Source organism: Lissotriton vulgaris, chromosome 2_1, assembly GCF_964263255.1.
Source record: "Lissotriton vulgaris chromosome 2_1, aLisVul1.2, whole genome shotgun sequence".
NCBI lineage: Eukaryota > Metazoa > Chordata > Amphibia > Caudata > Salamandridae > Lissotriton > Lissotriton vulgaris.
Genome location: NC_141687.1, coordinates 2076141766 through 2076169463, shown reverse-complemented (window position 1 = coordinate 2076169463; position 27698 = coordinate 2076141766). Strand labels below are relative to the sequence as shown.

The window sequence follows — 27698 nt, the reverse complement described above, 5'->3', positions numbered from 1 at the left end:
CCCGACTTGCGTCGGCTTACAGGCTACAAAATGATATCTGCTGTAGAGTCTGGAGCTCTGGTGGTTGTACTCCTACTGGCGATGCCCCTTCATGCAGTTAATACTGCTTTCCTTTCTCCCCAATGCGACCATAAGAAACTTCACTGCTGTGAGGCATCGCGGTGCATCACTCCATACAAATGTTCACTGTTGCCGGCAGCCTCTTTGCACCAGACTGGGAGGGCGTATCGGTTTCCAGTGCTGGCAAACTGGCCAAACATTTCTGCCAAAACAAACTCTGGATCAAGAATGGGATCTTTCTCAGCTCGGTTGCACAGCCTGTGAGTTTTATTTCACCACAATGAACGTGAATACATTTATATCATATGTGGTTCTTTAAACATTTGGCAGATGCATTTTGGCTAATTGCCTTTTTCAATGCAGCTTTCACATGAATGGTTGCTCAACTGTAGGGCCTTTAAAATCATGAGTGTTGACTCCTATTGAAGCATGGTGTCTCTTAAAAACACAGTTTCCCTTCAAAACAACACAATATGCCTCCTATTTATCTGCCAGATAACGACTTGCAGACCATATCTGTGAACGTTTTTCAAATATCTATATCTATCTATCTATATCTATCTATATCTATCTATCTATATATATATATATATATATATATATATATATATATATATATATATATATATATATATATATATATATATATATTCACTGAAAAAACCATAGGTTTCACACCAGTTATAGTTCGGAATTAGCATTTAAAAAACCTATTAAATTCACTGACAAAACCATAGGTTTCACACCAGTTATAGTTAGCAGGAAATTTTACTGACATAAAACCATTGAAATTCCCACGTTATAGTTAGTTGGACTCACTATAACTTGCGCGCCTGCAATGCACTGCTGATGACATCACATATTACATCACTCATGACATGGTCAGTGACATCACTCATGACATCACTGATGACACCATCCAGTGAATGTGTGTCTTTCTGAAAAATAAATTTGTTTTATATATGTATTTGTAAAGGTCGATGGAAGAATAAATGTTTAAATAAGTATGTAAATGGATGATTTAAAAAAAAAAATTGGTTGGTTAACTGGCTTATTAAGTGTATCTTAGTGAATACATATATTAGCGAGTATTGTTTAAATATTTAAATGTTTGTATCAGTGTTTCTCTTTGTGTATAAGTGGCTGCAGGGGTTGGTGACTGACTCACTGTTTGTATGTGTTTTGAAGACAGCATATGTGCAGGACTGTATGGGTGGATGAGTGTGTATATGTGTGTGTTAGTGAGTGAATGACTGTCTCACTAGTGTCTTCATTAGTAACGACATATGTTTTAATCTAGTATATGTGAGTATTGATGTATATAAGTGAGTATAGTATATATAGTGAGAGATTGTAGGAGTTCCTGTTTAAATAAGTATGTGTTTCTATAAGTGATTGTTTAAGAGAGTAAGTATGTGTAAGTTTCCTTAGAAGTAAGGTGGTAGTGTGTGTATAAATGTATATGCAAATAAATGGATGTTCAATAGTTTATTTGCATGTGTGAGTATGTGTGTGAGTAACTTTTGGATGACTGCTGATGTGTAACAGGATGTATAGGTGTATCACTACATATAATGAGTGAGTATATATATGAGTAACTATATAGAACTGTTGGTGAATGAGTGGATGTGTATATAGATGGTGGAATTACTGAATTGGTTGTTGTTACTGGTTTGGGTACCTCCATTTTTTTGAAAATGTTTGTTTCTATTTATGAATATGTGTTTCAAGCGTTACATTACACTGAAATTAGGTCTGTCACTCTGTCACAAGGATGGTGTCATCAGTGATGTCATGAGTGATGTCACTGACCATGTCATGAGTGATGTAATATGTGATGTCATCAGCAGTGCATTGCAGGCGCGCAAGTTATAGTGAGTCCAACTAACTATAACGTGGGAATTTCAATGGTTTTATGTCAGTAAAATTTCCTGCTAATTATAACTGGTGTGAAACCTATGGTTTTGTCAGTGAATTTAATAGGTTTTTTAAATGCTAATTCCGAACTATAACTGGTGTGAAACCTATGGTTTTTTCAGTGAATTTCAAAGGTTTTTTTAATGCTAATTCCTAACTATATAAGACCTGAAAGCCCACCAGGAATCTCCAGTATGCGCCAGGGGACTGCATTGCAGAGAGGTGTAATGAAGCCACAACCCTTTTTACACCTCTCTGCAACGCAACCCTCGAGCATGTTTAAAGAGGGGGAACTAATTCCCCTTGAATACTGGGGGCCCCTGGGGGCCAATTAGCCCACCTGGAACCTCCAGTATGCGACAGGGGCTGCATTGCAGAGGTGTAATGAGACTATGCCCCTTGTCACACCTCTCTGCAACGCAGCCCACTGCCGCGTTTGCAGAGGGGGAACTAATTCCCCTTGCATACTGGGGGTCCCTGGGGTCAACTTGTCCACCAGGAGCCTCCAGTATGCACGAGGGAGCTGCATTGCAGAGAAGTGTAATGAGGCCACACCCTTGTTACACCTCTCTGCCATTCAGGCCACTGGCGCGTTTGCAGAGGGGGGACTAATTCCCCTTGCATACTGGGGGTCCCTGGATCATATCTGCCCAAACACCGATATTCCGAACGATTGTAAATGACTTTTCTTGAGAAACATTTGGATTTGGATTATCATGTCCTATACTTTGGAATTTTTGAAAGACTGACTTTGAGGATGCTATAAATTACTCAAGTCTGCCCGAATTGTGTGGGTAAAATTGATACCTAGTCACTTTGAATAAGAATATACTTATGTCTCGTCTAACATTTGGAAGAAATATCTAGTTATATGACAACTGGATACCGACATAACTTGAAGGAAATAAGAACGCCCTGAAGAAGTTCTGTTGTACAGAACGAAACCTTTCGGCTGGCTGTGGTACATAAACTTAAGGAAAATAAAAGCATTTGAATATACACCAAGATTCAGCGCTTCAATAAGGACTCTAAGTGATATGATTTGATTGGACTCATTGTGAAAGTGGTGCTGTGCCAAACTTTGGAATATTCTCCACTACTCTCTACTACTTACTCTCTCCGACTCCACTACTCTCAAATACTCACTGTCTACTACTCATTCTCTACTACTCTACTACTCTCTACTACTCTCTCTCTACTACTCACTCCCTACTACTCGCTACTCGCTACTCCCTACTACTCACTATCTACTACTCTCTACTACTCACTCTCTACTACTCTCTCCCTACTACTCACTCTTTACTACTCACTACTACTCTCTACTACTCACTCTCTACTACTCACTCTCTACTACTCTCTACTACTCACTCTACTATTCACTCTACTACTCTCTACTACTCACTCTCTGCTACTCTCTCTACTGCTCTCTACTACTCTCTACTACTCACTCTCTACTCTCTATTACTCACTCTCTACTCTCTACCTCTCTACCTCTCTCTTCTTCTCTCTCTACTAATCTCTACCTCTCTACCGCTACCTCTCTACCTCTCTACCTCTACACCTCTACCTCTCTACCTCTCTCTACACGCACACATATACACATATATGCATATATATATGCATATGCATTTATATATGTATGTGTATGTATAAAAAAACAACAAAACATTTTTTTTTAAACAGCTACTTATAAAACTGTCATTCTTTTTCCCCATGGTACACTCCCCGGTACACGCACCGGTGCGCGTACCGGGCGCTCCCCCCGCGAAAATCAAAATTTTTTTTTTTTTTTTTTTGCCCCGCGGGGCCCTTTTATGGCCCCCACATCAAACCTAGGGGGTCAAGGGGGGGTCTACTCTGCCCCCTTATGGTCATTTCCCTCTTTGTTTTGGCCACCTCTTGTGTCTCGATTTTACCGAGACACAAGATGGCGGCCGCTCCGGACTGTTTAGAATGTTTACAGACACCCGAGAGCCAATCAGCTTTCCTCACGCAAGTCGCGTGGCGTGCACGGTACGCGCACCGGTGCGCGTACCGGTGCGCTGCTATAGATATATATATTTTTTTGAACCTAAATTACTCAAAATCCAGTGGAGCACATATCTTGAGACATAGCAAAGGCACATCGGGCTACCAGTCCCTACAAATTTGCCAAGTTTGGTGGAAATCCATTCAGCCGTTCGGGCTAAAAGTGAAATCGACCGCCCTATGGAAATTAACATGGGGAAAACGCGTTTTGGGACCCCCCTTTTATCTTGGCCCCCGCTTGACGAATCCCCCCCAAACTTTCAGGGAAGGACCGGGGCGCCGCGAGGCCATTTTCAGGAAATTTTCAGGCAGATTCGTCAACCGGTGCCAAAGTTATTCCAAATAGAATTTTGAGATTTAACATTGAAAAAAATCCTAACTATAACTACCTACTGGCGACCGCCAGTAGGTAATGTATATATATGTGTATATATATGTATATATATATGTATATATATGTATGTATATATATGTATATATATATATATATATATATATATATATATATATATATATATATATATATATATATATTTAACTCAAAGGCTCTGCAGCAAAAAGCACTCCACAGCATTAAGGAATTTCCTTCATTTATTTGCATACCGAGGGTGGCTTCACATCTGTATTTTCATCTTGCTTGCCAACGCGTTTCCGAGCTGTTCGCTCCTTCTTCCTGGGCTGTGGCAATGTGGTTTTGTGAAGCTGTTTACAGTCCCGTACTTCATCTGCCTTAAGTCGTTGCAGCTGTAGGTGTGTCAGCTTGGTAGCTTTCTCGCCATGAATCCTGGGACATGTAGTATTGATCAGCAAGTGTAAGCACCCATAGTGGGTTCCTTTTTGCCACATTAATCGAACAAGTTCACAGTGATTAAGTACAGCACCACTGTGATAATCAAAGCACTTCAGTGTGCCCCGGTATGTAGTTCCACCATCGTCATTGTTGCACAATGCTGTGCTGTCTTCACCTCAGGATGTGCTTTGATTAATGTGGCAAAACAGAACCCACTATGGGCGCTTACACTTGCTGATAAATACTACATGTCCCAGGATTCATGGCGAGAGAGCTACCAAGCTGACACACCTACAGCTGCAACGACTTAAGGCAGATGAAGTACGGGACTGTAAACAGCTTCACAAAACCACATTGCCACAGCCCAGGAAGAAGGAGCGGACAGCTCGGAAACGCGTTGGCAAGCAAGATGAAGATACGGATGTGAAGCCACCCTCAGTATGCAAATAAATGAAGGAAATTCCTTAATGCTGTGGAGTGCATTTTTTGCTGCAGAGCCTTTGAGTTAAACAAATACACACAACCGCTTCGTCGTGGAAAAAAGCACCACCCTGTTACAGAGGAAGGAGCCGCTGGAGGAAGGGGCAGTCAGACCAGGGACATCCCGAGGTGAAGACAGCACAGCATTGTGCAACAATGACGATGGTGGAATTACATACCGGGGCACACTGAAGTGCTTTGATTATCACAGTGGTGCTGTACTTAATCACTGTGAACTTGTTTAATTAATGTGGCAAAACGGAACCCACTATGGGCGCTTACACTTGCTGATCAATACTACATGTCCCAGGATTCATGGCGAGAAAGCTACCAAGCTGACACACCTACAGCTGCAACGACTTAAGGCAGATGAAGTACGGGACTGTAAACAGCTTCACAAAACCACATTGCCACAGCCCAGGAAGAAGGAGCGGACAGCTCGGAAACGCGTTGGCAAGCAAGATGAAAATATGCAAATAAATGAAGGAAATTTCTTAATGCTGTGGAGTGCTTTTTTTTCTGCAGAGCCTTTGAGTTAAACAAATACACACAACAGCTTCGGCGTGGAAAAAAGCACCACCCTGTTACAGAGGAAGGAGCCGCTGGAGGAAGGGGCAGTCAGACCCGGGACATCCCGAGGTGAAGACAGCACAGCATTGTGCAACAATGACGATGGTGGAACTACATACACACTGAAGTGCTTTGATTATCACAGTGGTGCTGTACTTAATCACTGTGAACTTGTTCGATTAATGTGGCAAAAAGGAACCCACTATGGGTGCTTACACTTGCTGATCAATACTACATGTCCCAGGATTCATGGCGAGAAAGCTACCAAGCTGACACACCTACAGCTGCAACGACTTAAGGCAGATGAAGTACGGGACTGTAAACAGCTTCACAAAACCACATTGCCACAGCCCAGGAAGAAGGAGCGGACAGCTCGGAAATGCGTAGGCAAGCAAAATGAAAATACGGATGTGAAGCCACCCTCGGTATGCAAATAAATGAAGGAAATTCCTTAATGCTGTGGAGTGCTTTTTTTGCTGCAGAGCCTTTGAGTTAAATATATATATATATATATATATACATATTACTTACTGGTGGTCGCCAGTAGGTAGTTATAGTTAGGACCTAGTTTCCAGAGGAAATCTGCAACATTTTATTTGGAATAACTTTGGAGCCGGTGGACGAATGTTCGCAAATTTCTCCAAGAAAATGGCCTGCTCCACCCCTTCCCTGAAAATTTGGGGGTGATTTGTAAAGCGGGGGCTGAGAAAAGAGGGGGTCCCAAAACGTGTTTTCCCATGCAGTTTTCCTTAGGACCTTTAGCCAGGGCTACAGCCCAAAACGGCTGAAAGGAATTACACCAAATTGGGCAAAAAGGTAGAGTTCTGTTCGCAGATCACACTTTTTGTTAAATGGTGTAAATCCGTTCAGTAGTTCCTGAGAAAATGAAAAGTAAAATCATATATATATCTATAGGCGCTTATCGTACGTGTACGGTACGCGTACAGGTCCGCGTACAATACGTGTAGGTACGCATACCTTTTCGAGCACCAGCTGCATGCTGATTGGCTGTCAACTGTCTGTCAACACTCCAAAGCAGGAAGTGTTGGCAGCCAACTTGTGCCTCGGTAGAAAGAGGCACAAGAAAGCAGAAAAACAAACGTGTAAAACGCAAAAAGGGGGCAGGGTAGAAACACCCTGACCCCCTAGGCCTGCTCAGTCATTGGGTAAATAGTGCAAAACCGACTTATCTGGATTTCGGCGCCAAGAGAGTTGTTTTCTTCAAGGTCAAGATGCTGCTCTGATGGTTGGACTGGATGAAGTGATCCACGTGGAAGACTGAAGGGAAGAAAAGGAAATGGGTAAATATGCACCTCAATTCCTTCGATCCCGCCAGCTTAACCCATTTCAAAGCCGACCTCCTGCCACGATTGGCTCGACAGAAAGCCAACTCATAATTCCAATAGCTGTGAACTTGTCTGTACTGCCCTCTGACAAATGCTTTCACCCTACCTCCATTGCGGAGGTCTGTGAATTGCTGGCTGCATCACGGGGACTCCTGCAGTCTTTCCTTCAGTAGACTGCCAACATCGTAATTCGGTGGGCGGACCGCTAACTGGACAGCATGAATCTGGTGCAACTTCGATGGCAGTTCCCTTACTGCAATACTCGTAATCAGGCCCTAAGTCTAAAATAGCCAGCAAAGTCAGTAAGAAATTAGACCGCATCCCTAGCAGTATAGGAAATGTTCCGAGCACACCAAAACAATCGAGGGTTTATTGAAGAAATTTCCCAGAAGAAGAGCATGCAATGTACGAATTACTGTGGTGTGAATAGAGAAAAACATTTTCAACAAATCAGAATGACTATAAAATTATCATACAACCCTACCACCTTAGCACTGACCCACTACATCAATATTGATTCAGAGATGCTTAAATTATATTATTCATAGGTATCCGAAGAAATTAGTTATATAAATAATTGAGAATGAATGTGAAACCACATGCAAGTGAAAGATCCTTGGAGAAATGTTACATTAGTGAGCCTCTTGTAGGGAGTCTCCTTCCAAAACAGTGTCATTCAGTGTAAACAACTATGACTTGCTTGACTACATGCAGCAGAAATAATAAAAAGGGGATGTGGCATCTATGTTGAACAAGAAGGCTTCCAAGCCTAGCTGACGCCTAGTTAGCACAAGTCAGGAAAAAGAACTTAAACAGGTCGTATCAAAATAGTTTCAAACACACTAGCTCAATTTCCGTGTACATGTATATGGATTTGAGTATAGATCACATGCTCAGCTCACTATTAATACTGTGCATTCTAGATACATAAAAGCTCCCTCAGGTGGAATGCTCGAATTAATGTCAGCTACTAGTAATTACTCTGCCACATGCCAGACCTTGGTCTGATCTGCTGTGGCATGGTGGACAAAAGAACTATGGATTGGACTGATACCCCATGCAATTGCCAACTCAGTGCAACCATTCCTCCTTTCACATTTTATGTGTTCGGTGTAATGACTTAAGTGGCCAAGAGCTGGCCTAGAAGTGAGTGACTTACTCAGTGGGTCCCTGAACCAAGCTACACTTGACTGAAGGGCCCTAATCAGGGCGAAACCAGTCTTTGGATTCTTGTGTTTAGCCTCATAGAGGACCTGAATTGCAGGGTCCAGCTGAACTGTTCCTATTGGAGCAGGATCAAGACTGATATGCATATTACAGAGTCTATTCTGAGGTAGTATGATGGGTAAAAGCATGATCGGTTGGAATTCTACCTGAATGGTTGCAGTGGTTAGACTTAGGACCTGATTACGATCTTGGCGGATCGGATACTCCATCACAAACGTGACGGATATCCTATCCACTGTATTACAAGCTCCATAGGATATAATGGAATTGCAATACAAACAAAGTATCCCATCCGCCAAGATCGTAATCAGGCCCTTATTGCAGGCATTCCTCCCATCACCTTTTGTATGTTTAAAGCAGATCATAGGTTCTCATCAAGTTCATTGTATAAGAGATAAATTAGACTAATGGAAGTAGATTCACACTCTGTGTAACTCTAATCTTTTCATAAAATTGTTCTGACATGTGGGCAGTTGATCAGCCACTAATCCGAAACCTGTTCCAGTCAAAAGCTTATTTCCTAGTGCAGTAAATGTGAAATGTGAGGTACTCTTTCAACAGCTTTCACATATGTAATAATACAGCCATATTTTTGCCCAGTTGGCTACGGCAGTGCAAGTGCTTTATTTTATATATTAGCAATGGTTTGCTAAGTCTGCAAACAAGGTGTGATCATTGTTTTGAAAATTTGCTTCAGGTCACTCCTTGACGGACTCAAGGAATATAGAATGTCCTCATCACTTAAGTTTTAACACAATGCTCCTAGCATGCAACAATCTCAACTGAGTATACATAAGTTGTGTTTTTAAAAAACTAACAAGCCTGACTTTATTTGACCACTGTCCCCATTCTCTAACAAATACACAGATGTGTTTGATTGGCAAGATTGCTCCATTGACTGAGAATATTTCAAGCATTGCATCAACACTACTTTTTCCTTTTTTTCTCAGTGAGGCTGAAACTGGTCTGGGGTTTCTTCTGTTCCCATTCAGAGAGGAAGTGGCCTAACATTTTAGGCTCAACTGTCTCTACTGAAGCTGGGCCAAGACTGATTTGTGTTTTGTTGGTTACTGCCTGTAGTAAAGTACATTGAGCAAAAGAAACCTCGAAGAGTAATTGAAAGTGGTTGAGATTAATTTAATCTTCCATACCTCACTTTTTTTTGCTAGTTTCCTAGCAATTTCTCTGGTAGACACACTAGGAGTACATAAAGCCCCAACCCGGGAGATCGATCTTACCGCAGAGAGTTAAATATTCATGTTGGTCACTATTTTACAGAATGAACTACCTGGATAGTTGTAGCGCAGCACATAAATTACAACCTAAAAACACATTCAAGAGTTATCAGTTAACTTTGGCGCCTGTGCCTGGGAGTCACATGCAAAGTCAACTAAGTTCTCAATATCATATGTTTGTTTGTTGTATATGATGCTGCTCCTAACAAATAAAATGAAGTGTAGCAGTGTTGTATTTAGTTTGTGAATCACTGAAATGACTGCAACTTTTCTTTATGTATTATTTGGTACTCAACTTGCCTAGTCCCTTACTCCTTGAAACCACATCTCTATGATTAATGTATAGGAAAGGCCAGGCACATTTCCAGACGTGCCTTCCTCTTTGTATGTCTCATTATGTAACTGTCACAAGTATCTTATTCAAATGAAATGTTTGTTTTGTATTTCAGAGTAAAGAAAACCATGGGTTACTAGAGCGGCTCACCACTCTTGCATCAGCACACTCTAACGATGTCGACAAACTCCACAGGATGGAAACAGAACTTAAAAAAACAGCGTCACAGAAAAATGCACTGGAAGTTAAAGGGAAAAAAGAGAAGGAAGAATCTGAACAGGTTATTAGTTCCTTTTGTGTTTTTCGAGACCCTGAGCAACTAAACTTGATTCTCTTGAATCTAGATTGACTGGTTGAGGTACATTTTTTCACAGTGCCAGTAATGGAGAACACTACATATACGCCCCCAGATCAAAGCCTCTCGAGCCTCTCGCAGGTCCAAGCACCCAGATATACAATTATTTTTTACCTTCTTTAATGTCTCAAAAATTACTGGATTGATTTACCCAAAATCATAAAAAGCACAATCTGCAGACCAAGATCTAACTTCCTGCTAAATTTGGTGTAATTCTGTTCAGCAGGACCCACTCCCATGAGCCTTAAACAGCCCTGTTTGACCCCATCCCCAGGACTGGCTCACATACTGTGTCTAGGGGAGCCCACCTCAGAACACAGCAGTTTCACACAGACGGGAGAAAAATATTTGAACACACAGTCTGCGCCTAGCGGGTGAGCTGGGTACAGACTTGAGATCTGTTTCTCTGCCTGCACTGGTACGGGCAGGAAAACAGATCAACAGATTGCTCTTACCTGGAGTGAAAAGCAAAAATAGCTGCTCCTTGCGGTTGGGAGCAATGTTGGCTACTGCAGCATGTGAGAAGCCGTCTGGACCCGTGGGACCACCATGGAATCCATCCTTGGTATGTTGGATGCCCTGGGTAGGCATTGTGCACCTTCCTCTAAATAATGCGGGCCTGTGGTCCCCGAGGCCATAATAGGCTTTGGGAGGGGGTCACACTGCCCCCTTCCCTTAAACAAAAAGTGGCCCACGAGGATGGTGTACCCAGGGCCTAATGATGCACCCCCTAAACTAATACAACTTGACAGTGTGTTTTCTCTTCAATTGTATGTCGAAAAATGATCCGAAATCCTTGATGGAGATGAGTGCATAGTTGATTTATTGAAGTACAATCTCTTCTGAAGTAACTGTCCAAGACGAGTGTGTTCTTTCTTTCCTGGCCTGAGGGCAGAGTGCATGGTTCGCCCTTATAATTGCTGCTGAGTATGCAAAGGTGCCAAATCACATACAAACTCCGCCCTTTAGCCCCCCCTTCCACGTTAGTACGGTGCAATGGTGTTCCTGCCATTTTTCCGGCTGGTGAACTTCTCAAGTTATCAAAGGGACCGAGCACTTTTCTCGACAATTTTGATAGTGTAGTCTTAATGCAAAAGAATATGAGGACATCTCCAACAAACAAAGAAGCGCTTACATATAATTTAGAGGAATTACCCTTGTTTAGTGGAGATTCAACTCTTTGTCTGTAGTATTGTCGTCTTCTCTATATGAGGACTCATTTTATCACTGATTTCTGTATAAAGATACTCGTGGAACAATCGCATTCCCAAAATTGCACATATACAAGGTCACTGCAGACATTACCTTGTGTTTCTTTACGCAGCTGTAGTGTAGAGTATGCACTAGACATTCACCCAACATGGTAGAAATCACTAATTAACCAGTAGAAAGTTTGGTTAACCCTTTTATTTAAATTTCAGCCCCAGTGGATGTGGTCTGAGGGTGTCTAGTTAGGCTCAGGGAGGGGGGAGTGTCTGCCCCAACTCTTTATTCATTACTTGGTCTGGGATCTTGGGGTCCAAGGGCCTAAGAAGGCTGGAGGAGAGGGAGGCCAAACATCCCCTCTCCTTTTTATTGGAACTTGGCTTGCTGCAAATTAAATTTTGGGGGGCTTTATTCCCCTCCTCTTAATATCAATATTTTGGCCCCATGGGATGGTCACCCTGGGGCCTGAAGGCCAACCATATGCTGCGCTCGCCAAAGGCTCTGCACAGCATGCCTGCAAAGTGTTGAAAAAAGGATCTGCTGCAAGACTAACACCAAACCACGCACAACCAAAGGCCAAGTGGGGCTTGGGGTTGGCTGCCTCTGGGTGGCTGTCTGCCTGCAGGGAGTTGGATGCAGGGCTGTGTGCAGCAGGGTGTTGGCTTTTCGTGTGGTAATAAAATATTACTTTAAGTAACAAAAACTAGAAATTCACCGAAAAAAATAAAGGTTAAGTAGCGTTGTACATAGGTGTGATTGAAAAATCTTTTTGTTTAAAAAAAAAAACTTAGAAATTCAGTGAAACAAATCAAAGGTTGACGTAATGTCATAGTTAGGTGGCTCTCAGTGACAGCATTCATGTTTTCAACAAAAAAAACAGAAATGCACCAGTTACTTGCGCCCCTGCCATGCACTCCTTATGACCTCACATATTGCATCACTGAGGACATGTTCTGTGACATAATTTGACATCACTCATGATATCTCAACCGACATAATTGATGACATCACTGGTGACATCATCCTATTGAGTGTGTTAGTTTGTTTTATATTTTACATAGTCACGGGTAACTACCATAATAATTTTCTATCTTATTTTTTACAACATGTGTCCAGCTAAAGGGTATTAGTGTTTACAAACTGCATGTGCTTCTAATGCATCATAGATGTGTGCAGGCATTGAAAATGTTATAAATCTTTGAATTCAAGAGTAACTCTGTGTGTAGATGACAGTTAATGACTTGTGACTAGTATGTTCGACACAAGCTATTTGGTTCTGCAGAAAAACTTTCAAACAGGGAAAAGATCCTATGCAGTAGATACTAAGTATTGTAAGGAAAGGGTTGCTGAATGGGTTAATGAATCTAGGATTCATGCTACAGTTGTAGAGAACCATGTAAGAAATGGAATGCGCCTCGCAAATGGCTACACCCAATGGCCATTAGTAAAAAGCATAATTTGAGTTGTGGTTGGAGGTCTGTGCCCCTTAATCAGATGTAATGAAAGGAATATTAATTTCCAAGACTTATGTAGTGTAGTTCAACAACAGCCAACACATGTTTCCCCGGATGGCCGATTGACCGAGGGCTTGCTCAAGGCAAAGTATCAGAATTGCGGTCCTATAGCTTCCTTTCGATGATAGTAACAACGTTGTATCTGCGGTCCAATGAGCAAAATCAAATTTGGCCTACTAAGAACTACACTACAAAAGTCTTGGAAATTATTATTCCTTTCATTACATCTGATTAAGGTGCACAGACCTCCAACCACAACTCTAATTAGGTATTGTATGTAACCATTAGTTATTAGACAGAATTGTCTCAGTATTGCATTTTCTACATAACATAGAAGACTGTGTATACCAGGTACTAACTTATGTACATGTGCTTCTTTTGCTTGAGACGAGGGCTATCTATAACGTTTTCACTACAGCATGGAGGCTGCTGGTAGTATGATCTTTAGCACCTTAAACCTTGGTTATTTTAAGTGAATAGTGTATTTTTTTGACAAGTGTTTCCTAGAGTGTACATTTTTGTGACTAGATACTTTTTAATACTCTGTTGTGTATTTGTCATGAGAGTTTCACTGTCTGTAAACAGTGTGATGCAGAGCAAACTCTCCCCATAGAGTAAACTTGTTTACAGTACCCACTTGATAACTCATATCAACTTCATTTCTCAATGTAGGTTTGTTGACTGCGAAGTGTATGAGACAGATAAAAGCGGTCTGTAAAAGGGTATTGATTTTGGAACAGACATTGAGTATCTTGAGAAATGTGGCTTTCTCTGACCAGCTGTATACATATTTAACATGGTGTATACTTTAATGTTTGCTATTTTAAGTGAATTACCTACTGGCTATCGCCAGTAGGTTGTTATAGTTAGGACCTTCTTTCCATAGAAAGAGCATTGAATGTTTTGTCAATAAATATGGCCTGTTTGATGAATCTTCCTGAAATTTCTCAAACTAATTCAACGCTCACTTCAGCTGCTGTCTGTGAAAGTTCGGGGTGATTCATCAAGCAAGGAGTGAGAAAAAGGGGTGGTACCAAAAGACATTATCCCCTTGTTAATTCCCAGAGGGACTTTAGACAACACTACAGCCTAAACTGCTGGACAGAATTGCACCAAATTTGTCAGAAATGTAGATATTGGTCCAGAGTAGTGCCATTTGGTAGTTTGGTGTAAATCTGTTCAGTAGTTTTAGCGATATTAACCAAAATACAAGTTGTATAACTGGGGGCGTGGATTCTCCGGGGATCCGACAATCCCGAGCTGTAATCTGATTGGCTAGCAAAACTTTAACCAGGCAGAGTTGGCAGCCATCTTGGGACGTGACTTCAGCCAAGTCCCACAGAAAATGTTAAACCTATAGAATAGAAGGCAGGGAAGGAATACCCTGACCCCCTAGATATGGTAGTGTGTCCCAGAGTGACCCCGCTAGTGTGTGAAACAATTTTTTTAAATTTGCCTTGAAATCGCTGGAAATCAGCTACAAAACAAAAAAAAAAAAAAAAAATTGCCCTCTCCTGTGCTGGTTTTGAAATGAGCCCCTAAGTGGTACAGGTCCCGGGGGCATTTTGAGAAAAAAAAGGTGTGGAGCGCATGGGGCCCCCTTCCTAAGCCTCTAGAGCTCTTAGGACTACCACCTCCCGGGCAATGTTCAAGCAAGAAAGAGTGGTCAGTATGAAAGTTATATTCACACTATTAGGGTGTATTGATTTTCCCATTTAAAAAACATACAAATGTCACAGCTTTTAATGCAAGTTGACCGTTTACATGAAAATAAAGATTTTACAGCACTTTAATTTCAAATGCTTCTTAAGTGCCTTTTAACATACCTTTCCCTTACGAGTGTTGAATAATCTGCATGCAAAAGCTAAGCAGTGTACTCTCCAGCACACAAATAGCTTGCGAGTAACTGGTGTGACATGGTTTCAGAGTACTTGTGAAAAAAAGATCATCCGGTTGTAGCTTCAGCTAACACTTGCTTTCTTTTATTTCTGTTTTTTAAGCCTAGAAGGTGTACAACTCATGCACACAGGATTTAAATATAGACTTGCAATATTATCAATAATAAAATGATAAAATACAAATAAAAAGAAATAGTAATAATTACTATAATAATACTTTTGCCAACATTATACTCATTTTATCGGCCTAACCATTTTAAACATTTTTGTACCATCTAAAAATCAGGCCACAAGTAGGAGTACTGGGAAAGGTTAGACACTTAATGCGCTTGTTACAATCTACCTTCAGTACATATGCACTAAGATTTTTTCCACATGAGATAAAATAAATGAACTTGAACTCTTGAGCTGTTCTTTCCCGTATGCAACTTTTCAAATAATAGTTTGAATGAAGACTTCCAGGTTCTCGAAATGATATGTTCGAGGCATGCGTGCTAGAGATACACATACTTTGCATACTCCTACCATCTACTGTTGGGTCCAGATGTTTGCAAGTTGTTTTTCTTCGAAGAAGTCTTTTCCAGTCACAAGTTAAGGTGATTCCTCCTTTCAGTGTTAGTGCGCATGGGCATCAACTGCATTGTTAGATTTTGTTGCTTTCCGCCATCGGGTTTGAACATGTATTGAAGTGCTCCGATTCAAAACCATCAATAGAGATCCCTTAAGTGCTCAATTCACTCTACCCTCGTCAGTACTGTTTCAATCGCGTCGTCCACCTTTTCTTGTCAAAATCTATGAAAACTTTAACTAATTGAAAACTCTAACTGTGGTCTTCGGGCCAAGCTCGTTTCCTTGATTGACTTCTAATTCAAAATCCAGCGCCCAGTCTTATGCGGATGGAACAGACGCTGTTTCAATTCTGTCCTCGATGCCAATCCAAATATCCTCTCACCGACCAGCATAAGGTCTGTTACCTCTGTCTCTCCCTGGAACATAAAGTGACACGTGTCAGTCGTTCCGATCCAAAAAGACTCTGCGGGATCGCTGGGCTCGACGAAGAGACATGCAGCGGCAGAGTATCGAGGACACCCCTGATATCTTCGGTGAAGATATCGAGCAAAAAGGGATGGAAGCATTGGCAGCAGAAGAGGCCTTCTCCCTTCAGAACTCTGATTCCAAGTTGGAGATCGAACATGAGTCCCATGACGTTTCAGCTGTACAGGGTGCCATGAGTACCAAAGCCCCTTTACCCACCAAACCAGTGTCAACTAACTCAAATGCTATTGGGCCTCTACTGCCATCAGGCCATTGTAGGCACTGAGACTTTGATTCAAACACCCGCCTTCCGGCTCAGGACCGGAATAGCAGGTCAGGCCTTCCGGCTCGGCCCCAAGGTAAGATGATACCCCTTTGGTTCTGGAACATTCCATATTGAAAGTGAAAAAAGACAAATGTAGCTCAGCACAGATAATTTCGGTAGAGAAACAAAAAGGCGCTCCATTAAAGATGCTGAAGCTGATTTTGGGAAAAATGAAAGAAACGCTTCATCCCAAACAGAAGAAAAATTATATAAATCCTTATACTGGACACATAACAGATGAACCAGTAATACCGTCAAAAAGGAAGGCAGACACTGAATACTAAATTCCTCTCAAGTAAAAGGACATAGCTACCACATTCCCCAAACCCCTTCACCTTCTTCACCTATGCCCGTTATACCACATACAGTTCCTCTACACATTACACCATCAGGGTCTCCTAAAACAAATCCTGATATAGAAGATGGGGACCTTGATCTATATTCAGCAAAACCTTCTGCTCTTGATGATAATACCGCATATCAGGAATTAATTGCTATGGCAGCCAATTATCACAGAGTGCTTTGACACAAAGAAGCACAAGAAGATTAGTTCCTATTCGAAAACTTAGGAAACACACACAACATAACAACAATGTTGCCTATGCTAAAAGGTATGGTGAGGCACACTAATGATATTATTAAAGACCCAGTTAGAGCACTTATATTAACACCCTTGGTGGACAAAAATATAACTCCCTTCATCGGACTTAGTTTTTATTAGGGGCGTTTGGATTACTTAGTGGTCTCAAATTCCCGTAAGAAGTCAAATTCACATACATCATGGGAGGCACCATCTCCAGATTAAGAATCCAAGCGGATAGATGCATCAGGGAAGAGAATAGCTGCTCAATGAGCCAACCATTGGCATATGGCTAATACGCAAGGTCTATTGTCCAGATACGATAAAGCTCACTAGGATGAGATGGAAGATTTATTGCAATATCATCCAAAAGAACACAAAAAAGGGGGCAGGAAATAGTTCAGGAAGGAAAACTTATTTCTAATTCCTCTATTAGGTGTGCATTAGATACTGAAGATACTGCATCTAGAGGAATCAACACTACCATTATGCTTAGGAAACATGCATGGCTCAGAATTTCTGGTTTCAAACCAGAAATGCAACAAACGATTCGTAATGCACCCTTTGATAAGGAACACCTGTTTGGGCTTCAAATAGACCAATCACTTTGAAAAGATGAAATCTATGGGAGTACTTCAATCTCCTTCCACCAGAGGGTCGTTTTGTCGCTCCTTTTACAGAGGAGGCTCCAAAACTAACACCACAGAAATGGCTGAACCTTCATATGAGACACAAACACTATCCTCCCCCTCTCGAAGTTTCTACAAGGGTGGTTATAGAGGGAATAATTTTAAAGGGAGAGGTAGAAGTATACCAACATGTACCTCCCAGTCCATTAACAAGCAGTGACTTGCTGGTAACCCCGACCATTCATCACCTGTTGGGGGAAGATTACAACAGTTTCAATCATTTGGCAATCAAAAACATTAGACAAATGGGTTTTGGATATTATCCTACATGGTTATTGCCTGGAGCTTACCAGCAATCCATCCAATATTCTACCTCGCACACTCTCTCTGCAACACCACAAGCTTCTCAAACAAGAAGTACAAGCTGTTCTAACAAAAGGAGCTCTAGAACTGTTATTTCTTTACGACACCAAGGAACATGAGTTTACTCACTTTACTTCTTAATCCCCAAAAAGGACGGTCTATAAGACCAATTTTTGATCTCAGAACGTTAAACCTATAAATACTGTCTGAACACTTCCATATGGTTACCCTTCAACATGTGCTTCCACTTCTACAACAAGTCGGCTTTATGTCCATACTTGACTTAAAGGACGCTTACTTCTATATTCCTGTCCACCCAGCACATCGCAAATATCTCAGATTTTCTATAGCAGGTAATCACTATCAATTCAAAGTACTCCTATTCGGAGTGACTACTGCACCAACAGTATTCACAAAATGTCTAGCAGTAGTAGCAGCTCATCTAAGAAGATAACAAATCCATGTCTTCCCATGTCTGGATGATTGGCTCATCAAAGCCAACACATGGAAAAAGTGTTTACAACACACTCAAGCTACCATAAACCTTCTCCATCAATTGAGATTTACAGTCAAAGCTCAAAAGTCCCATCCTCAACCCTCACAACTGCAAACTTATCTGGGAGCAACGCTAAACACTCACACAGCTCTAGCCTCTCCCAATGCAGCCAGAATTCAAAACTTTCAAACTTATTGCTACAGTTTCAAAACAACCAATACATAACAGTGAAAACTTACATGCAACTATTAGGGATGATGGCATCATGCATTGCAATAGTGTCTCAGGCAAGATTACACATGCGTCCTCTACAGGAATGCTTAGCACGTCAGTGTAATCAATCACAGGATCAATTAACAGATCTAGCATTGGTAGACCGCTGCACTCATCACTTTGTGCAGTTGTGGAACACACAAAAGGGCAGCCCTTCATCAACCTGATTACATAAATCGTACTAATAGCAGATGCATCTCTCACAGGTTGGGGTGCCCATCTCCAGCATCTAACAATTCTGTCCTTATTGGACACCAAACACAAAAGTCTCCACATCAATTACTTGGAGCTTCTAGCTGTTTACCTAGCACTAAAAGCATTTCAGTCTCGCCTCATAAGGAATGTTGTCCTAGTTCGGACAGACAATATGACAGCTATGTACTATGTACAAAAACGGGGGAGGAGGGACACACTCTCTACAGTTGTCTCGCTTCTCTCAGACCATTTGGCGCTGGAGAATACATCACAAAATGAATCTTCTGTCAGACCACCTTCCTGGCATGCACAGCCAATTTGCCGACCTCAGCAGGATATGGCAACAAGTACACAAATCTTCGAGATGCTAACCCACGCTCACAAGGCCCTCCATGGCACCGTAACAGCATACCTGAACAGCCAACTCAAATTCCACGCATCCCAAAGGACCCTACGATCAGCCCAGCTCTCCTTCGCCGTGGTCCCCCGCACCAGAAAGACCAGAACGGGAAGCCGCTCCTTCTCCTTCCACGACCTTCTGCTCCACCTCAGACAGATAACATCGCTCCCCATTTTTGCAAGAAACCTCAAAACCTGCCTCTTCGACAGACCCCCTTCTTTATGGGCTGGAACCTGCGAAACCCCCCATGCCCTGCGGATGAACAGGTCAGGTATATTTGCTAACACTTTTCTGCCTCTACTTCTCCTACTTCTCCTACTATTTCTGGTTTGGAAACTCAGGCAGACATAACACACAGTGATTCTAGTAGCTCCCACATGGGCTTGTCAACCATGGCTTACCACACTACTAGAACTGTCAGTGGTTCCACACCTAAAACTGCACCTCACTTCCTGCTTTCTCACACAAAACCATGGAGAAATCAGACATCTAAACCCAAGAACTCAACCTAGCGATAGGGCTCCTGTAGTCATAGAGTTCAGATACCTGAATCTACCACCAGATTGTATTACAATTCTTAAAAAAGCAAGAAAACCTTCCACTAGAGCATGTTATGCAGCAAAGTGAAAAGGTGTGTTATGTATTCTAATATTAACACAATTGATCCGCTAGATGCATTTATGCAAAATATTATTTGTTATCTAATGCATCTACAGCGAGTTCGGCTTAGCCTGCACATCTATTCGACTACACCTTGCAGCAGTAGCTGCATATCTGCAAAACAGACAACATTTATCCTTTTTCAAAGTTCCAGTAATCAAAGCATTTATGGAAGGCCATTGAAGAATAAAATCACCCAGGGTACCACCTGTACCTGTCTGGAAACTTAACATTATTATCACAAGGCTTATGGGTCCACCTTCAGAGCCATTACGCAATTGTGCATTACAATTTCTTTCATGGGAGGTTCCTTTCTAATTGCTATCACTTCATTAAGACATGTTGGTGAGCTACAGGCATTAACCTTAGAAGAACCTTTCTTTCAAATTCATAAAGATTCCTTCCAAAAGTAGTTTCTGTTTTTCATATTAACAAATCAGTTAGATAGAAGGTGTTCTTCCCTCAACCTGATTCAGTAGCAGAAAGGGTTCTATGCACACTTGATGTCTAAAGAGCATTATTATACAATATTGATAGAACAAAAGATTTCCGTAAAACAAAACAGCCTTGTGTTCCATTTGCTCCACCTAGTAAAGGAAATCCTACCTGTAAATCCGGTATTTCTAGATGGATTGTTAAATGTATTCAAACTTGCTACGTTAAAGCTAAAATAAATTTAACTGTACCTCCTAGAGCGTATTCTAAGTGCAAAACAGGAGCATATATGGCCTTTTTAGGAAACTTTCCCTTTGCGGACATATGTAAGGCAGGTACATGGTCTACAGCACACACATTCACCAAACATTGTGTGAGTGTTATAGCACGTCAACAATCTAATATGGGACAAGCAGTTCTAAAAACACTTTTTCAAACAACTGTAACACCCATTGGTTATCCACCGCTTTGGGAGGATTCTGCTACACAATCTATGCAAAGCATGCGTGTGTATCTACAGCACACATGCCTGAAACGGATTATGTTACATACCCAGTAAGTATCTGTTCTTGCATTGTAAAGCTAGCTGTAGATGCACATCAATCAATCATCAATCAATCAATCAGGGAATTGTAAGTGCGCTACTCACCCGTAAGAGTCTCAAGGCGCTGGGGGTACGGGGGGGGGTAGGCCGCTCCGTTCAGCCGCAGAGCAAGGTCTTGAGGGTCTTCCTGAAGGTTTTCATTGAGGGGACGTGTCTGATGTCTGCCGGTAGCTCTCTCCTGGTCTTAGAAATCTGTGTGGATCCACAAAATTCCCCCCACCTGCATTCCCCAAAGTCGTCCGAGAAAAATGGTACCTCACTTGTGTATGTAGGCCTAGTGCTCGCAACAGGAAATGGCCCAAAACGCAAGGTGGACACACCACATTTTCACAGTGAAAAATGACCCCTTTTTTGCAAAGTGTCTACCTGTAGTTTTTGAACCCTAGGTCTGCCGGCACCTAGGGAAACCTAGCAAACCTATACATTTTTGAAAAGTAGACACCTAGGGGAATCCAGGATGGGGTGACTTGAGTGTCTATCACCAGGTTCTGTTACCCGGAATTCTTTGCAAACCTAAACAATTGTAAAAAAAAAAACAAATTTTCCTCACATTTCTGTTGTGGAAAGTTCTGGAATCTGTGTGGGTCCACAAAATTCCACCCACCCAGCGTTTCCCAAAATAAAGGCCATATTATATTTTTTCAATCTTGTAAATCCAAATCTGGCTTTCCTAAATGGGATAGTGAGCATTCTTGGGAGGGGGAAGTATCAAATAAATTATGTCATCAGAGTCTTGAGTTAAGTGTAAGTAATGTTATTTCACATAATACAAATATTTTGCAAAGTATACCGTTTTTAGGTAAGATGTTCACTTTTATTGTAAGGCTAAATTAATTTTCCAATGTTAACTTTATCTCCCTTTGTATTACCCTTCAAAGAAAGTTTATTGTTTTTGTTTCCTCCTATGTGGTTCAATTCCGTAGGCTTTTAAACACCCTTTTTAAGATGGCCATCAAAATAGATTTAGACCAATTTTTTTGAGAACCCGAGAACAATCCATAAATGTCTAGTAATCTTAGTAATATTTGTTTTGTTTTACATCAGCATGTAGTAAAGACTCAAGTACTACATTCATATATCTGTCATGATACCACTAGATTGGAAATTGCAACTGCCTTCAAATCTAAATCAAATAAGAAAAAGACTGTGGACGTCCTTGTTTAGTATCTCTATAAAGATGTGCTGAGATAAAAGCCAATTTGATTTGATCATGTACAGACCATTCATAGAAAGCTTTCAAACTACAAAAGAATATATCTCAAAACACCAAAAAAACCCTTTCAGGTGCTTTAAATGTGTATGCTCAATTTTAACCCCTGGTTGCTTTCTCAGCATCTAATCTGAGAAGCACTACTCAAAAAAGACCATGTGAAGTGAAGTCTCTTTCCCACTGGTGTAATATTATTACCACTCATTCTTTTAGGAAGGCAGTTTGATCCACACAAATTAGTTTCACAATGACTCTGTTCATTCTCTTAGTATGAATCTTAGTTAATGAATATAATAGGGAAATGCCCTCCTTTAATGTGAGAGTAACTAATAGACAATCTGAGTTGAGCCTACTAGGGACTGGATATTTCCACATTTTAACTCCATAGTTGATATAAGAAACTCTTATAATGTGATTTTGTGTGCCAGAATGATTTTGCAGTTGTCTATTTGTTTAACTTGTTATGCTAACAATTTCCCCTCTCTATCTTCCCAGTGCCTTTGTTTGAAACATTTAATTTATTTAGTATGTTGCTCCTTCTATGCTTATTAAATTATTTAACCCGTTTTTACATTTCAGATTCTAGACTCAATCTTAAATATTTATCAATGTTTGTAAAAAGTTTCCAACTGGGTGTGCTATTCTTATTATACCAGAAGTTAGAAAGTTATTAGACCAGGTAGAGGGCCCGCAGTTAACACAAACACTATAAATGAACTGACTACATTGCTTAAGGAGACCGTAAACCTAGGTATCAATAGTCTTTCCCTTTAAGATATCACGCTGTCTATTAACATTGTTTTATTGTTTGGGCATTTGTAAATTAACACACTGGAAAAATACCATACACTCTTTTTTTATTACTGTTAAAACATAACAAATTGAAGAGTATTATTATCAATCCGTTTTGCAATTAGATAATTGCTTCCTTCCAATTTAGCAATTTGTGAGACAAATTATGGATACCACTTCTTTTAATAAATATATTTGATTGAGCAGATACAGCCATATTTATCAAGAAGAGCAAAGAATTTCCATACTTTTTAGCATCATTAAGAAATAAAGTGATGTGGTATAATAAAGTGCAATAGTGAGCACACAAGATTAACAAAACATTCTATACATATTATCCTAACTATTTCTCATATCACATAGCAGCCATTGCCTTATGAGCAGAATTATACAAAATGGAATGCACATGTACTAAGCACATCTAGAATGCATTGTAAATAAAGAGATACTCTTCTCGGTGCTAGGCTAAAATTAGATAGAAGAGGAATGCATTTTCTCATTAATTCATAGTATACAACTATCTAATACCTCAAACATACCACTATCCATTACTTAGTTCTTTAGTGGAAATTAATTACATACCATAATATATATAAAAGGAACATAGCAGCATGGAACCGAATAAAATGCAAAAATGATAATTGAATAAGAGTGCATGTAATACAAGAACCTTAGGAGCCACATTAGAACGAGTAAAGAGCTTATGTGCTAAACAAATCTGAAATCCATGCAAAAGAAATACTCATCCCAAAACAAGGCTATCAATAAGATGGAAGAGGAGAACCATATTAATAATACATGTTCTCATTAATACAGAACACACCCAAAGCTAGTAGCTTGAATATTGCCTTATACCTTGCTTAGTCCTTTGGTATAAGTTGATCTTATACATTATCATATCTGATTACTTAGCCCTTTGATAATAATGAATCCTATGCAGTATCGTGCACAGAGGAAACATAGCAGAATGAAAACAAACAAAGTGCAGAGGTGCAAAAGTGTTAGTCGAATTAAAGTACATATAGTACAAGAATTCAGATTGTATATTATATATAGCCATCCCCTACACAATATCAATCAATCAATCATGGACATTTGTATAGCGCGCTACTTACCCGGTAGGGTCTCAAGGCACTGGGGGGGAGTGGTCCGCTACTGCTCGAAGAGCCAGGTCTTGAGGAGCTTCCTGAAGGAGAAGTGATCCTGGGTCAGGGGGAGGTGGATGCGGAGGGAGTTCCATGTCTTGGCTGCCAGGTAGGAGAAGGATCTTCCCCCGGCGGTGGCTTTGCGAATGCGTGGCACGGTGGCGAGGGCGAGGCTGGTTGATCGTAGCTGGTGGGTGGGCGTGTAGAAGGTCAGGCGGTTGTTGAGGAGCTTGGGGCCCAGGTCGTGGAGGGCCTTGTGTGCGTGGGTGAGGAGCCTGAATGTGATCCTCTTGCTGACGGGGAGCCAGTGCAGGTCTCTCAGGTGGCCGGAGATGTGGCTGTGTCGGGGGACGTCTAAGACGAGTCGTGCAGAGGCATTCTGGATGCGCTGGAGTCTTTTCTGCAGTTTGGCTGTGGTTCCGGCGTAGAGGGTGTTTCCGTAGTCCAGTCGGCTGGTGACGAGTGCTTGGGTGACCGTCTTCCTGGTTTCGGTGCGGATCCATTGGAAGATCTTACGGAGCATGCGCAGGGTGTTGAAGCATGATGATGAGACGGCATTGATTTGTCTGGTCATCGAGAGGGAGGAGTCCAGGATGAAGCCCAGGTTGCGTGCGTGGTCCGTTGGCTTGGGAGTGGTGCCCAGGGCAGGGGGCCACCAGGAGTTATCCCAGGCGGAGGGCGATGATCCTAGGATGAGGACTTCCGTCTTGTCTGAGTTCAGTTTCAGGCGGCTGTTCTTCATCCACTCGGCGACGTCTTTCATCCCTTGGTGCAGGCTGGTTCTGGCGGTGGTGGGGTCGTTGGTGAGGGAGAGGATCAGCTGGGTGTCGTCGGCGTAGGAGATGATGTTGAGGTTGTGTTTGTGAGCGATGGCTGCGAGAGGGCCCATGTAGACGTTGCAGAGGGTTGGGATGAGTGATGATCCTTGTGGTACGCCACAGATGACTTCGGTGGCTTCGGATCTGAATGGGGGAGGCGGACTCTCTGGGTTCTTCCGGCGAAGAATGAGATGATCCACTCCAGTGCCTTCTCTTGGACTCCGATGTTGCTGAGGCGCTGCACTAGGGTTCGGTGGCAGACAGTGTCGAACGCTGCAGAGAGGTCCAGGAGGATGAGGGCCGCTGTTTCCCTGTTGTCGAGCAGGGATCTGATGTCGTCAGTGGCTGCGATGAGGGCGGTCTCGGTGCTGTGGTTGGCTAGGAACCCGGACTGCGAGGGGTCGAGGGATCTGCTCGTCTCGAGGAAGGCGGCAAGCTGTCTGTTGACGGTCTTTTCAATGACTTTGGCAGGAAAAGGAAGGAGTGAGATGGGGTGGTAGTTCTTTAGGTCGGTGGGGTCTGCTGTTGGTTTCTTCGGGAGGGCGCTGAGCTCAGCGTGTTTTCAGATCTCCGGGAAGGTGGCGGTGTTGAAGGAGGTGTTGATGATGTCCCGAAGTTCGGGTGCGATGGTGCAGTCGGCTTTGTTGAAGACGTGGTGGGGGCAGGGGTCGGTTGGTGATCCGGAGTGGATAGTGTTCATCGTGCGGGTGGTGTCTTCGGTGATGACCCGGGTCCAGGCGCAGAGGTTGGTGGTGGGGGGCGCTGGTTCGGTGGTAGGGTGCGTGGTAGGTGCGCAGAAGTTGTTGTGTATATCGGCGATCTTGCAGTGGAAGAATGAGGCGAGTGAGTCGCAGAGGTCTTGCGAGGGGGTGAGGCTTAGTAAGGTGCATATCTAAACAATTTTATTCTCAAGAGCAACTAACTGTTCGCAAACAGCTGTATACCTCTTGATATTTGCAACCCGCCGAGCATATGCCCCAACAAAAGGCTCTGGTCCTCTTCAATTTGTCAAACCAGATTTTAAACATTGGGGCATTCATAGACCTCCAAAACTGGAGAATCAGAGATAGAGTGACTGATAGGGCAGCTAATATAAAATATTGCATATCTTTTATTTGTTTAGTTTCGGAGTTGCATAAGATGCCCCAAATAGGACTAACATTACTTAAGGTATCATCGTTATTTGTAAACATTCACTCAAAACTCGAAATAGATCATTCCAGAACTGAAATAATTTGGGGCAGAAGACAAAGAAATGTGTAACGAGTCCCCTTTATCATTTTATGCCCATCTTAAACACTAGTTTGGGATAGCCAGGAACATTTTATATGTTGCATGTGGGGAATAATATGCCATCCATCTTGTGAGGAATCCTTTGAAGCCCTCACTTACCGCTAGACCACTGCCGTTGAGCTATTCCCCAGATGCGGCCGGTGACCTTCTGATCTGACTCCGGCCACTGGCTACTCGTAAAGGGGATTCTTTGCTGGACCCGGAGGTGAAACCAGTCGGGTCTCCGCTATGATGCTGCCCTGTGAGCCCAGTTGCATGACCGTAGTGAAGACCTGACACCGTGAGGCTCAGTCGCCTGCATCGAGGCCAGCCCTAATCAGAGACATCGACCCGCAGAGGCCGTCGACCCAGAGCAAGAGTATCCCTCCTCCTCTGAGGTACGTCCTGCGGCCCAGTAGCCTGCTGCGAGGGCGGCCCTGATCTCCACGGTCCGAAGCAGGTGCATTGGCCCCATTGATGCTCGCCGCCGACTATCAAGGCTCAGCCTGTGGGCCCTGGAACGAGGCCCCTTCCTTGCATCCTCCAGACCTACATTGAGGCCATCTTCACTCTGGCCTGCTCTGCCCCTGGTGATGGCCTCAGCGCCTGGTGCCGGGCCTGCTGCAGGGGCTGGCTGCAACCTGAGGCCGGCCGACATATCTGGAGTAACGCGGATTCTCGTTGCCCAGTGCAGGGTCAACCGGAGAGATAGCGTCCCTCCCCTTCATCTGCCGCCCCCGTCAGTTCACTTGATGACGTGCAGCCCCAGTGGGTGGCCTCCTATGCCCGCTGCCAGAGCTTGGCCACCACTACACCAGGCTTTCATCTATCTTGGGGACGGCCCTAGGTCCCTGAGGTCGGCAGCCACCACACGAGGTGAATCTTGCGGCTCAGTCTGTTTTCCCCTATCTCATTGATCTTGAGGCTGTTTTCCTCGCTGGGATACAACCCAGTTCTTTTGTCGCGGTCCTGGAATAAGTCCATTGCATGGGCTGTTGCTCCATGTCTCCTGCTGCCCCCTGCTGGCTGCCTCGGTGATCAGTGCTGCCAGACATGGTTGCAGCCCAGTCTACGACCTGCCCCCTTCAAGGCTTTCCTCACCAACTTCAACAATTGAATTAGCACATGGAAAAAGTTTAAGAGTACTGAATTTATAAAAAAACCTCGATATAAATAGTATGCCTGCATCTCAACTACTACAATTAGCACTCTGAATGAAGTTTAAGAGTACAGAGTCTATATAAACCTGCCCGGTTCACTGCCGCTGTCGCAGGCTGCTACCGGCTGGATCCCTGCTTCGCACTAGCCAAGATAGCTCCTAATGGAAGTTTCCTATTCAGCACTTACCTTCGCTGTTCAATACCTACCTTCAATGGAATCAGCCCCCTCCCTCAATCTTGGAACAAGGCCGGATATCTGCTCCCCACTAACCAAGGCAGCACCCTCTGGCGTTCTTCCTTTAAGGGGCCACCACACTCTGCACACTCCTCCTGGCATCTTCGGCTC

General features: G+C 42.6%; 1 protein-coding gene across 2 annotated transcripts in view; it reads left to right on the top strand.

The window, feature by feature from the left end:
* MYO5C (myosin VC) overlaps window positions 1-27698 on the top strand; it is a 971652-nt gene that overhangs the window by 601247 nt on the left and 342707 nt on the right. For both annotated transcript variants that reach the window (XM_086958305.1, XM_086958306.1), the window contains exon 22: window positions 10103-10267. In XM_086958305.1, the coding sequence (XP_086814431.1) occupies window positions 10103-10267 (165 nt within the window). The remainder of the gene's footprint in view (window positions 1-10102; window positions 10268-27698) is intronic.